The sequence below is a fragment of the Limulus polyphemus genome, unplaced genomic scaffold (genome assembly GCF_000517525.1).
Source record: "Limulus polyphemus unplaced genomic scaffold, Limulus_polyphemus-2.1.2 Scaffold156, whole genome shotgun sequence".
Classification (NCBI taxonomy): domain Eukaryota; kingdom Metazoa; phylum Arthropoda; class Merostomata; order Xiphosura; family Limulidae; genus Limulus; species Limulus polyphemus.
The window spans coordinates 103,762-118,398 of record NW_013665766.1 but is presented as its reverse complement, the minus strand read 5'-3'; the positions used below and the strand labels follow the sequence as shown (position 1 = coordinate 118,398).

At 32.8% G+C, this 14,637-nt stretch overlaps 1 protein-coding gene across 1 annotated transcript in view; it reads right to left on the bottom strand.

The window, feature by feature from the left end:
• Positions 1 to 2,702: 2,702 nt before the first annotated feature.
• Positions 2,703 to 14,637, bottom strand: part of LOC106476469 — a gene marked incomplete at its 5' end in the record, with an annotated part of 110,896 nt that continues 98,961 nt past the window's right edge. Inside the window, 8 exons of the mRNA XM_013937130.2 lie at positions 2,703 to 6,197; positions 9,243 to 9,422; positions 9,911 to 10,036; positions 10,721 to 10,884; positions 11,264 to 11,401; positions 11,895 to 12,083; positions 12,488 to 12,618; positions 12,898 to 13,209. Coding sequence (XP_013792584.2) covers positions 6,083 to 6,197; positions 9,243 to 9,422; positions 9,911 to 10,036; positions 10,721 to 10,884; positions 11,264 to 11,401; positions 11,895 to 12,083; positions 12,488 to 12,618; positions 12,898 to 13,209 — 1,355 coding nt within the window. The remainder of the gene's footprint in view (positions 6,198 to 9,242; positions 9,423 to 9,910; positions 10,037 to 10,720; positions 10,885 to 11,263; positions 11,402 to 11,894; positions 12,084 to 12,487; positions 12,619 to 12,897; positions 13,210 to 14,637) is intronic.

The following is a 14,637-nucleotide window of genomic DNA, read 5'->3' as shown; positions in this document are numbered from 1 at the left end:
GAAAGGTGTTCTTCTTCTCCACGTCAATGCACGTCCAAATAGGGCACGTTTGACGCAACACAAGATTATGGTGTTGGGAAGTTCTCCCCCACCCACCACATCTCCAGATATAGCACCATCAGACTGCCATCTTTTTCGTTTGCTGCAACACCATCTTAATGGGAAAACGTATGCAAGTGTGGAAGGCATTAAAAAGGACATCGACGTGTCTTTTGCTTCAGAGCCAAGTGATTTCTTTAACCAGGGCGTTAACAACCTGATTGTAAGATGGAAAAGCATCATCGATAAGAATGGAGACTATTTCATTTAATAAATGTTTTTTTTTGATATATAAGTTGTTCGGGTTTTTTCATCTAAAAAAGCGACATTAAGTTCTTGACGACCTAATAAAAGCATAACCCATTATGCTTCACTACAATGTAATATTTTTGTCAGATCTCTAACTAACGAATACAGTGACGATAGAAGAAAAGGTTAGCTGTTTGATATGGTTAGATGAACTAAAGTCAATAACCGCAGTGAGGAGAAAATCTAGAACTCATTACCACACCGTAACTCAATTAACAATTGGATGAAAAAGTTTAAAGAAACTGGGTCAGTGAATGACAAACCACGATCCGGCCAGGTGGTTAGGGCACTCGAGTCGTGGGTTCGAATCCTCATCACACCAAACATGCTCGCCCTTTCAGCTGTGGGGGCGTTATGATGTTATGATCAATCCCACTATTCGTTGATAAAAAGAGTAGCCCAAGAGTTGGCGGTGGGTGGTGATAACTAGCTGCCTTCCCTCTAGTCTTACACGACTAAATTAGGGACGGCTAGCGCAGAAAGCTCTTGTGCAGCTTTGCGCGAAATTCATAACAAACAAAAGTGACACCAGCTTATGTCACTTTAAAGAGAGAATATTTTTAAATTGAAATGTTCAATAATTTATTAAAGTATTTTTAAAGTAGTTATATTTACTCGTTAAAAACTGGAAAAGATATTAGGTGATTGTTTTTGGAACAAACCCTTTGATTTTTAAAAATATTTTTCTTTGAAAATTCAAATTAAATTAATCTTTTATAAAGCATACTTTTGAAATGAGTAACTTAGGTTTCTAAAAATCAAAGGTGGTAAGACTGAAACGGATTTATAGCGCATACTTACTAAATCACACCACTCTTCAGATTTTTATAGCAATCACCCTGTTCATAGTAAATTTAATATCCCACTTTGTCTAGCTCAAATAATTTTTTGCAGTTGATTCCAATCCGGACATTAAGCAACAAACATCGATAGAATTAAAATCTTACCTACGGAAGTTTAGTTATCCAAAAAATATAACAGATAGATGTTTTAATTTGGTTAAACTTAGAAAGGAAATTAAATATAAATGATAAAAGATACTACAAAAGAAAAACATAATATTCCTTTTACAATCACCAATTATTCTTGAGTTTAAATTAATATTAATTATACCCAAAAATAACCTTTATATAATACAAACATAATTTTTAAAACTCTAGATTTAGTTGCAATTCATGAAAGGTAATTGTGTATGGTCGAGAGTATCCTTGAAGATACGAAACGGGCATTTATGCTTTTATGTATATATATGTTTTTACTTATTTGTTTTCAATTAATAATAATAAAGAGTGTTTTTTTCTTAATTAATATTTTTTCATTAAATATATAACTCGCAAAAAAATTGATTTAAATATCTATGATCTCGTGAGTAACTAGATTTAATTCCTTCGTGAATATGTATAAGTAATTTGCAAATAGCACTTTTTACTCACATTTCAATAGTTTTTGTACTTTTGCGAGGCAGTATTTACTTAATTTCACTTTTCTATCTTGTTAATAATTTTATAAAAGCACGTTGTACATGTTTATATGTTGAAGATTTGATCCGGTACTCTTTTTTTCCATTTATGCAAAATCAAATGGGATACTTTTATCGATTAAGCATAAGTTTTGCGCTTTCACGTTGAAAATATCGTATCTAACCCTTATAACTCTCTTTACTTAGTTTCAACAACAAAGATGGCCATAAATACCACAACCATAGCCTCTTAGAGTTACAAAATCATACTGATATTTTCATTCAGCACTCACATCTTTCGATTCTACTAAATAACCTGTAGGTATTACCCAGAATATTCTACTGTTCGAAGTACATTCTTCTTGCTTAAAGTATATTTGATATTTTCGTTGAAACCAATTATTTGCTGTCCTTTCCCGAATGCGAGTAACAATTTAAATTACATCAAAAGATTTAAATGCGGTAGGTACATAATTATAGAAAGCGTTCGTAAAGCATTCTGAAGTGAAAATGGTACTGATAGTACTGTGGTATCTCAAAAACACACCAGAACCTACAGTAATTCAATCCACTGTATAAATAGTGACAATTTATACAAATTGAATATCAGGAGCATTAAGTTACAATTATATCCTATCTATCTACCATTCTAAAGCTCTGCACTCAACACCTACACAACACACTCCAGGATGAAAGCATTTTCGTAATATTTATCATATGAACACTGCACCTGCCACTGTTACGTGAAACCAAATTTTCGAACATTAATGGTGTCCATTACTATGCCTTTACCTACATGTATATTCACTCACATTTGTTCTTTGTATTGCACGTACATTGTAAGACACGTCAAATTTATCATAATTACAGATAATACAACAAAAAACAAATCAAGTATTAGATACAATTTATTCAAACAAGACCTTATTATTGTTACATCTATACTCATAACGGTTTTAAGAAATAAAGTTAAGTTACATTTTCCCATTTTATGATGAACGTTAACACAAGTAAGGGAGAGATTCTTACAACTAGATAGCGTTATTTTACCATTGAAACCAAACAAAGTGCATATAAAATATACATTAAAACTGACTATCATTCTTGTTCATCGCTACTGGGTCACAAGACGAATGAAATTCACACTATTAATTCCCAGTAAATTTTAATTATTGATTTTGTAAAAACATTACAAATTCTCTCTCCTAAGTGTTCGATAAAGAATAGTGAACTTTCTCTATAGATATCATAAAAATACCGATATCACTTATAAAGGTTTATAGTTGCCAAAATAGACCTTTCTGTTTCACAAGGCTGCTCAACTACCTGTCTTATTTTATTTCACTTTACTCAGAGTAAAACTAATCTACGTGAAGACGACCAAGTTAATGACTGAAATAACATTGGTGAAATGAAGTTAGTGAGAAGTAATTTTACTAATTACGTTTAACTTAAGTTTCTGGTCCCACAAACGATATATATATATTATTGATAAAATAAAGTCTCAAAACTAATTCATTCTATGAAAAAAACGACACTTATTTTATGGTGGAAGTTAGCACTACGGATTCAGGTTCTTTTATTTCAAGATAACACAATTCAGCCAGTACAATAGAAATAGAAGTGTACAGAAAAACGCATATATATATATATATGTGTGTGTGTGTGTTCAATAGAAATACATTTGATGCTGTAAATGTGTCATATTTCTTATGAAATTAAAATTCACTTTTGTAAACCTGTTCTTTCAATACATTTTTTAAAAGAGTCCCAAATACCTATTACAGAAAAAATTATGACAAATTTAGTTCACGATCCAATAATAATATTAACACTCTGCTTTCTTATGTGCATGATTATGTTAATAGACTTGTTTTACGTGCGTGACATTTTCGTGTGAACAAGTTTATTCCAAAAGTAGTCTCTCTTAATATTAAGTTTGGAAGATCCTGCATCGCCACCAGTGACAAAATAGAACAAGTTGAAGTAAGTAAATCCTTATTCAAGTTAATCTCAAAGAAGGTAGTTCTGTGTAACACACCACGTAACATTATCAGTACTAACTTCCAGGCTCATTCCCGTCACACCAAACATACTCGTCCTTTCAGCCGTGGGGGCGTTATAATGAGAGGTCAATCTCACTATTCGTTGGTAAAAGAGTAGCCCAAGAGTTGGCGGTGGGTGGCGGTGACTAGCTGCCTTCCCTCTAGTCTTATACTGCTAAATTAGGGACGGCTAGCGCAGATAACCCTCGTGTAGCTTTGCGCGAAATTCGTAATAAACCAAACCAAACTTCCAGGTTCTTGTGTAGCAGTGTTAAGCTGAAAAGTCACCTTTTCAGTTTCGATTCTTATTGTTACCAAACTGGAGTTATTGTTATAACATATAAGTAGTTTTGCTTCTGTGTACACATAACTTAGAACATCATTTTATGTTGGACTGTTGTAGCTAGAACTATTTTGGAAAGAACAAATCCACAAAATAAAATAAAAAATCGCAACACTTATCTAACTACGATAGCAAAGATCAAAAGTGATCTAATTCAATGATTGTATTTTTCTTAATCGATAGAACTGAACACATTATTAAACTATACAAAGTTATGAGTCACTTTCTTTGGACAGATGTTTGTATTAGCTCACTACGTAAACTTGGCTTGTTTAAAAAGTACATAGTTTATTTGGTGAAGGTTGACGTTGTTGTTGTTCTCTGAAGAGCTCGTGCTTGTCTTTTTGAGATGAATGTACAACGTTTTGTGTGCAGTAGCTAAGAGGTGTTAATGTCGCCAAGTTTCTCGGTAATAATGTCTGGTTTTGTGTTTTTAAGCGCAAAGCTACACGATCAGTTATCTGTACTGTGTTCACCAAGTGTATCTAACATGTATTTTTAGTTTTTAACCCATCAAGCTTCCAACTGAGCCACTTTGAATCTCCTAATAATGAAATTTTATTGAGAATACAAATCAATAAAGTTTGAGAAGACAATCAACAATTTGTTTCAAATGTCTCAGGCAATTTCAAGATAAGGATAAATTCGATTAATCAGAATACCAGCAAACAAAATTAAAATATATTTCAAATACATATATTCTGGAATCGTAAAAAAAAATCACCGAGTCTTACAAAAGATTAAAAGTACAAAATACTTTTCGTGATAATAGTATGTTTTGTAAAATCCCCTGTTAGAAATAGTACAGCAGTTTAAATATGAATATTCGTTAGATATTAATAAGTTTATATGAGGGGGGTCTGCTTAGAATGTTTACCAAGAAGTCGAAATTTTCTACATGTATGTTGTCAGTACATCTTTGTTGACATATGTAACAGTGTAATGTCGACTATTGAAATATTTGCCTATGAAGCATTTTGATTACAAACATAAATATTATAAAACTGTTCCGACAATATAAATAAAAATGTATATCTATTGTGTTTTTAAATTACATACTATTCAAAGAGCTTGTTGATCTTTGCACAAAGCTACTGGAGAGCAATATTTCTTGAAAGAAAACTAAGAAAAGAAAAAGTATCCTAGTGACCAATTATGGGTTTACTGATGAGTAATAAGTGTGCATGTCTTACACACAGTCAAACCAACTTCATCAACATTTCATATTTCGATGTGCAGCACTAAGTAACCAAATATTTAATATAGTATTGCAATGTATGTAAGTGTTCTATATAGCACTAATAACACTATATATACCACCTCCAAAAACATTCTATCTTTTATACTAAAATAAAGCCAATCAAATAAAGCTTAATAAAAAATAACAAACTAGTCCAAATGAATGATTGCAGCTAAAATTAAGCTTTGTTATCAAAAACAAAATTCAAAACTAAGAAAATGTAATCTCTGACTTTATAAACCTCTTTACCTAACTTTTACAATGGAATATTATTTTTCTGAAGTATATGTACAAAGTTCATGAGAATAGATATGTACGACTGACTCCATTAGTGTTCCTTATTCCAGATAATAGAATAACCATATCACAAAATTTACATACAACTTGGACTCAAAAATCTCACCAAAGCATATTGTTATTTTGACAAAATTAAACATTTTAGAACAGTTTAATGTGAATATATGACGTTTTTTGTCTTTTTTTTTAGCATATACAGTGTGATCAATCCTTGACCTATATCATTTCTTTACATATAAACGGAGAATCATGACTAGTTAGGTATTACACATACTGTCGATGTCTTTTCGAATATATACTGCCACTTGGGAAAAGAAAGGTTAAACTTGGAATGAATTAGCAATTCGGAATCAGACTTTTGTTTCAGGTCCCTCAGTTCCACGTTTGAAAGATTCCCGTAATTTCATGAGTTGAAGAGCACAGATATGACCAAATGATTTGTTGTACCACTCTGGTGATCTTCCCCTGGGAAAGAATAATAATTTCAGTTATTTATATTGTGAAAATGATCAAAATTTATGCAACATTCATTCCATTGAATTTTATACTATATGTAATATTTTAAAGGAGAAATACGATTGAATGACAAAAAAAATTGTGAAGAAGAAGATCCAGGGCTAGACCCCCCCCCCCCTATTACATCATTGATCACGATCTGCGATGTTCGCTGTGGTTCATTAGTATTTGGTTTTGCCAGGTCATTGTGTAACATTGCAAAGTTATAAAAGGGATCACTCGCTTCAGCTAATTTTTACACAAAATAAGTATCTAATAATCAGTCATGTGACATAACATGCAAATGTTTGATCACGCAGCCTAAACTCGTAAGTAACCAGTTAACGATATTTCACTTCAACATAAAGTGTGATCACCACGAAACCTGACACCGACATTACATGTTTAAAATCAGAGTGTTGATAATTCCCGAGTTAAAATAATTATTTTCAAAGCATCTTTAATGTTTGGAGGCCACTTCCGGTAGTGCGTCTCCCAAGAACATTCCACTATGGTGTGGGCGTTATCACCCATAAGGCAGAACACAGAGCCGTTTACAAACGCACATAGTAGCACAAAATGTAGTAGAATGTAGTTCCTATTATATGTGGCAATAGTAGTACCACTGTACAGAATGTAGAGGCTGGAATATTCAATAATGTTTATTCCTGTGAACTTTGTATTTCAACCATCATCATATGTGTTTCCGTTCTTCAACCATCACCCTATGTGTCATGTTCTTGTGTGAAAACGGGTGGATCAAGTTCCGGATTCTCTCAAAACGAGTATAAATATATTATGTGAAGCTCAACTCATATTGCATGCTCCAGATATTGTTGGTCGACTAGACACGTTCTTGGCACCATTGCAAGCGAGCTCTATATGTATACAAGCTGGCCTTGTGAAATCTGTATCTAATAATCTGTACACTGACATACTGTCCAGTTCGGCTGCAAACGTCTCATTTACTCTCAGAAGTACCTTACGATTGCAGCGAGCCAGGATCAATAGATAACGACAATCTGATTTTGTCCTGGAAGGTGGCTTGTGCTTGAATAACTGTAAAATTGTTTTAAAAGTAGTTCCACATTCTGCTAACAGCGCTTTGAGACGCTTGGACATAATATGCAACAGCTTGCTGAGGTTGTTCGGCTTCCATTTGCCAATTGACTATGTACATCAATAAAATATTCTATCATCTGAGTGTCAGGATTTATGTATATATGTATGGGCTAAGTATTCTTCTACAATAGGTGTCTGTGACTTGTTGGCGATACATTCGCACAATAAATGGACAGCACGCACTCCATTTGTTTTAAAATAACATATTCAAAACAAGATAAAAATATGTACAAAACTTCTTTACACTATAGAAATCATAGTGTATCTTAAACACTGTATAGTTCTCTTCGTTTTGTCAAAAATCCACTTAGGCTAATTCAATTGCTTGAGAGTCCAGTTTACAAGCCAAACTATTTTTCTCTATTTTTATCATAATTGTATCAGTGAATAATTCACTTATGCTGCCTCGAAGATTACCACAGTTGTAACCTGAACTTTCAATAACTGTCTTCTTTTCGTCAAAGTCCACATAGACTGGTTCAATTAGTTTAGAACACCCTTTGAGAAGACAAATTATTTTCCTTATCTCTATCAAACTATTAATCTCACTTTAATGTATCAACAGTTAAAGTTATTCACTCCCACGATCGCTAACTTCACGTTTTCTAACATTTCTCTGACTGACCTTTTCGTTCACTAGACTTTACTTTTACTCCCTCCCGTTCGTTTGGTCGTCGCTATTTATATGTTTATCACCGAGACCCTTAGATTTTTTTAGAGCCTGGACACCAATGAATTGCAAACACAACCTATGAATTTTACCGAGTTATGAAACCAAACTTGTCATAACTATTGCCATTAAAATAATTGCTTTTAACTCTCTTGTTATGAAAAACTAAACAATCATGAAATATTAACTCATAATATAAATATATTAATAATACCTACACTAAACAGTCTTTTATGTCCAACACTGAGTTTTAGGCATGATTCATGAATAGCTTGGAGAATTGTGAACTCTGTAATTCATTTTAAGGTGGCAATTAAAACGTAATTGTATGAGATTACTATATGACCAGTAATTTGCATATCATATAAAATTATTGATCACCAGATAACTAATCTTAAGAGCATTTAACTCATAAGGGTAATCAAATAAGCATATATAATTATGTTTATTCATCATAAGACATTAGTATTAGACCTATTATATTTTTAACACTACATTCTTTATATAGTCCCTTATGGATTATCAAGAATTAGAAGTATCTATATAACTATAATAGTACTGTCTGTTGTCTGTCAATGTAACTACTTCGCAGAATGAGGATGGATCTTCACCAAAATTGGTATAGAAGTTCATTAGGTCCATGCAGGGGTACATACAAATTTTCAGTTTTGCATTTTGCAGTTTTTATGGGTGTTTTTACCACTACTTGGCCCCCTGCTGATGGATTTTGACCATATTTGGCATGAAGGTTTGTTGGGTCCATGCGGCAATACATGGAAATTTGCGGTTTCACATTTTGTGTTTTGCAACTATTTATGGGCGTATTTGCGTCTTTTATAATTACATATAAAGGAAGCAACTTTTCATGTCCTAAGATAACCTTTCATAAATCATGAATTTACATAACTTCCGTCCAGGGGATCGGTACTCCAGCCAGTGTATAATAGTATTCCAACCACTTATGACAAGTATAGTTAATTATAATCTCAGTTCGCCTGCTTGAAAAAGGCGTTCACACCATAACAAATGAATAAACATACTATAAACCACTGCCAAAAGCAAGATTTGTAGTAATCATCTGTCATTAGCATGAAAAAATTTGTTGAAAACCTAATGTTTCATTGCATTTTATTTATCAGTTCAATTTTGCAATTTTTCTGTTTCGTTATCAATAGCTTGTAACATTACAAAAACAGTTTTCTATTAAAATGTATAAAACTTACCGAGTGTCTACTCGATTAATATGAGTTAAACGAGATTTGCCTGCACCACAAGGTTCAATCAAGAAATGCGTAGCAAGCACAACTCCCCTCACACTGTTTTGTAAGGGGGGAACATTTGGGTGATCTATGGATGTTTCAACTAGCATATACGAACCCTTCGAAGAGTCACTTCTCCAGGACCTAAACAAAAATAAAAATTGAATAATTTTCAAAATATTTTTGTTTTCAAATTCACAATATTTTACTTAAATCATTTTCGAATGATGTAAGTCCAATCACAACATTTAAGTTTGTCTTATCTTCCTACAACTGAACAGCATCAGAAGTGCGGAGATAGATTATTTTTTTTTACTTGTGATGACTGTTTTTGTCCATAAACAAAACTATGTACAAAATATGTTTTTCTTTTATAACCACGTTAATAAGTCAATACCCAAAGAAAGGCAAAATAATCATGTTACAAGAGCAATATAATTCAAGATAGTTAATAAAATCATTTCAATGTATTTCAAAATTTAGCAGTCTTTTATCTATTTACGGACTTCAAATTAAAATCTACCTTTTTACATGGATTATGAGAATCACTTTAATGACAGAGTTACTTATCTAACTACTAAATTAAAAACAAAAGTAAACATTCCTGAAACATCTTGTGTAGGTATACTGACCTAAGAACACAGTAGTCTCGAGGTGGATGTGGGCCAAGAGAATTACACACGTGTTGGAATATTTCAGTCTGGTTGTCAAGCCTAGATACCACTCTCCACTTAGCTAAAGAGTCATCCCATACATTCCTATAATACAGAAAGTGAAAATGAACTACAACTGAATTCAGCTTTGTGAGCATCAAAATATTATTTGAGTAAATCCATGGTTTCAAGTTTGAAAATATTAATGTTTACATCATATTATTATAAATTATCTAAGTGGTAATTAAACATGTATCTAACCATCTAACCACTCAAAGAACGAAACAACTTTCCTTTCATTCTTGTTGTTGTGGAATTTTTATTTAAGAGTATTCAATCTCACTGAAGCACAAATAATTTAATACGTGATTTCAGTAAAAATACAGAAGAAAATATCTTTCTGAAAATTAACTGGTATCACTCACTTATTGCATTTACATATAAAATAAATATATCAAATAAATTTACAAAATGGTTTGGATTTTATCATAGTGTAACTAATGAAAACAAAAGATAAGTTATATAAACAACAGTCAATTATTGTCTACATCAGCAAACATTTCTGAACAACACACAATATCTTGAAATTGAATGGATTTCTATTGGCTAATCATGATTTTATTGTTTTCTTCAAAGACAAAATTGGATAATTATTGCAGCTTGGTTTTAGACATTACATCGAAAAAAGTTTTACTCATGTTTTTATGTTTTCTAACAGTAGTCATATTCCTGAATACTCATTAACACCTATATATATATATATATATACAAGGCTCCATGAGTTGTTACCTTTCTCTCAATACCCTGTTCAATACTTCCAAAGGAGGGGCTTCAACGTCCACTGACACTTTCCAGAGCCTTAGTGGATAGCCATCATCCATCTTTTTGTAGGAAACTTCAATATTATCATTGTGAGGGACTAGCAACCAACCCTTGAACCTGTCACGTGCTTCCTGTAAAACATATTACAATATTATAAATAAAAACTGCTTTAAATGGAAGTGTCATCCAAAATTCAACCAATGATTAATTAATAAAGTAATAAATAAATCCTTCAAAAACTCAAACCATTGATTAACGAGTGTTGTCAAACACAAAGGGTTGAAATATAAGGTGATATAAATGTAAATAACTTCCTTAACTAAATAAGTTTAAAATGCATTTATATGAAAACATTTTGAATAATATAATTACGATCATATTCTTGATGTAAATGATGTTAACTGACAATTGTGTATGATAAATTATAAACAGAAAATCTTAAGTATTGTGTAATTGTACTACATTAACTTCCTTCATAGAACTTAAAACATTCAAGACCTAAAAAATTACCTTCTGTAACCCTTGAAAGTGTAACTCAACATGTGTTTTCCAGTTGTAATTTCTTGAATTAGTCAGATTTCCAAGTTCTTCCAAGGTTGGAGGTTCCCAGTGTTCAGCATTTGCTAGTTTTAAGTTGTCCTCTTCTATCTTCAAACCGATAAGTTTAATTTTGAATAAGTTTGTAAGTGTAAAGCATATTTTTTATGCGATTTATCCTAATGTAATTTGATATAGTCTTTGTTAAAAATGTTTTATTTTTTATGGTAACAAAAATCGAAAAGAAAAATACAAACTTCCTTTAACCAATCTCCTGTGTTCATGTGAATAAGAAATTGTTAATGTTTTAATGATACAGAAACTAGCCTTTATTTAAACTGAACTAAAAGTTTACTGATTCCCAACTGTGACAACATGACCAGTTGGACTAACTTTAAAGTCTTCCAATACTTATACCATTACAGTATGTAAAATTGTGTTAAGCCTCCTAATGTTGTAAAATTTCTAAATGCCTAATTACTTTCAAATGAATTACCATGCATTATATATGTCACTTATTATTATTGCAATTAATACTAATAAAAAAAAGTTCACACCAATATACGGACATTGAAGATTAAAATTATTAGATTTTTATTCATACCGAAAACAGCTGCTTGTAGTTGTTGATCATATAGGTTATGCATTCGTGTGCAGCACGATTCTCATTCAACTCTCGCTGGTCTGGAATACCTGAAGTTTTCCTTCGCCTCGGGCTGGCACTGGAGCTTCTAGGTGTATTGAGGTGAAACAGAGATGGTGCAAAACATACGGCTAGATTTGTTGCTGTCATCTGCAAATTTAGATAATTTATATCAACAAATGAAATATTTAAGAAACTTGATTAACTTTAAGATATAGGTTTCTGATGACCTGGTCATTCCTAACTTATAATTTACCAAATGCTTTTTGAAACACCTTAAGTCATTCTCGAGTAAAAAAAAAAAATCCTTGGCGGAATTATATGGATTTATATTTAAATTACTGAAACATTATTCTAGGCAATACCGATACTTAACTTACCAAAATGCTAATTTCTATTACTGATCAATTAAAATCATTCTTAAAAGAAACGTAAAGCTAACTAAACTCATTATTTTGTGTTTATATGATTTATCACAACTATATTTCAAAGAAAAATTTACAGATTTTACATGAACAAAATATATTCCGTCTAACATTGAAAAAAAAATGTACCTGGTTTTCATCAGAACACTGTGAAATTTCTTGAAGGAATGCAAGCAACGACTGCAACACCTCGCGATTTTCATCAGGCATTAGAAGAATGGCTGCTTGAATTGCTTCTTTATGATTCTCTATTGGTATGTCTGTGAAGAAACCATTTTGTGTTCAAAAACTGAAGAAGGGTAAACCTTGTTATATGAATGTAAGATGACAAAGCCAAAGTGCACTGAAAGTAATTTAGGTTGTTCCAAACAAAAGTGAAAATAAACGGTTCTTTAAAATTTTGATATAATGAAAAAAGTATTTATATAAGACTATAAGGCGATAATATTAAATAGTTACTGATTATGGCGTGAATAAAACTTTCTTTAAAATATATATAATAAACATGAAAACATGAACTCATAATCAATAATACTAACACTGGAAAATACTGATGAACGTTTCTGAGAGTTTATTAGTCAATAAAGCATCTGGAAGTTCTCGGAAGTATTGTTTCAACATGTCCGCAACATCGTAAGCTTGTTGGTTTTCGTAGCTCATGTTTCCTGGATTAGAGTCATTCAAATTTCTCAACTTCTGAATTCGAGATCGTACTCCAGATTTTCGAAAAAGACCAATGGCATTTACAGCTGTCTTCCTGAGGTAACGAATAGCCACCTGAATAGAAGGGGGTAGAGGTTGGCCTGTCCTTTGAAGAATCATAAATAATGGCACCCCAAACACAACCTTATCTGAAACACAACAATGTGCAAGATGAATATAAGTTTTTGGATACACTCAACAAGCCTTCATAGATCATTATCCACTTATTATTATTATTATGAACGTTTCTGCCAATATCTTATGCATAATCATAAGAAATATAAACTTGCAATGTTTAATGTACAGTAAGAGGAGAGTAGTAAAGCCATCCGTTTCGGTTGTTATTGCCTTCTGCTATTAGAAATTTTAGTAATAATGTTAGTCTCTTAATAGCAAGGCTTGGCATGGCCAGGTGGTTAGGGCATTCGACTCGCAATCTGAGGGTCGCGGGTTCGAATCCCCGTCACACCAAACATGCTCGCCCTTTCAGCCGTGGGTGCGTTATAATATGATGGTCAATCCCACTATTCGTTGGTAAAAGAGTAGCCCAAGAGTTGGCGGTGGGTGGTGAAGAATAGTAGCCTTCCTTCTAGTCTTACACTGCTAAATTAGGGACGGCTAGCGCAGATAGCCCTCGTGTGGATTTGCGCGAAATTCCAAAACAAACAAATCTTGATAGCAGTAACAACAGCCGTACGGTCTGTTTATTAATCGTAGCATCATCTAACAAAGGTTGCGCATCGAAAAAGCGTGAGGAATATCACAAGAGTTCATGAGAGTTCCTGACGTTATTCTGTGTGACTTGCTCGCACCCCATCTAGTATGAAAATAACGCTGTGTATTGTGTAGTATCATGTAAACTTTCTACGCTTTACTAACGCCATGTCAAATGTACCAAGATTACATAAAAAGCACCGGCCAAAAAGTAACAATGGTTTTTTTATATGTTTCTTCTATTTTCATAACAAGTTGCCATTTTTATTTATATTTACAATTAGATTACAGGAAAGTTCGAAAACTATCAATCGCTTAACAGACAGATACTACAACGGTTGAGTACGTTGTATTTACAACCATTTGGGGACCTTACCACGTCGGCGCAGTCCATAGACGCTGCGCCAACGACCTTACTGGTATGTCTTCGTATGGAATAACATGAATACCAATTTCTAGCTGCTTAACGTACGCGACAGCTGAATTGGAAGTATTACTGGAAGCCTTATCTTAGTGAACCCATATCTTGTTGGCCATATTTCCGGACCTTCTTGATTATGTTGTGTACTGTTGCCTTTCTGTTTGTTCGTATATTGTTGCCTGATACAAGACACTTACTAAGGCTGGGGTACGACTTGTCGCAGATTCGCCGTGGTGATAAGGGAGTAAATAGTACACTGCCTAGCCTGTGTTTGTTCTTTTTATTATATAAAAAAATCATAGTGTTAAAATCATCAAGCCTCATCACCTACCGCTCTATCTGCTTTTAGGGACAGATGCTTAGCCCGTATGGAACACAAGGACCCCGTCCGTGCTGTTAGTAGTAGACTAAAAGTAGTAATAAATTTCAGCTATTGGACGGG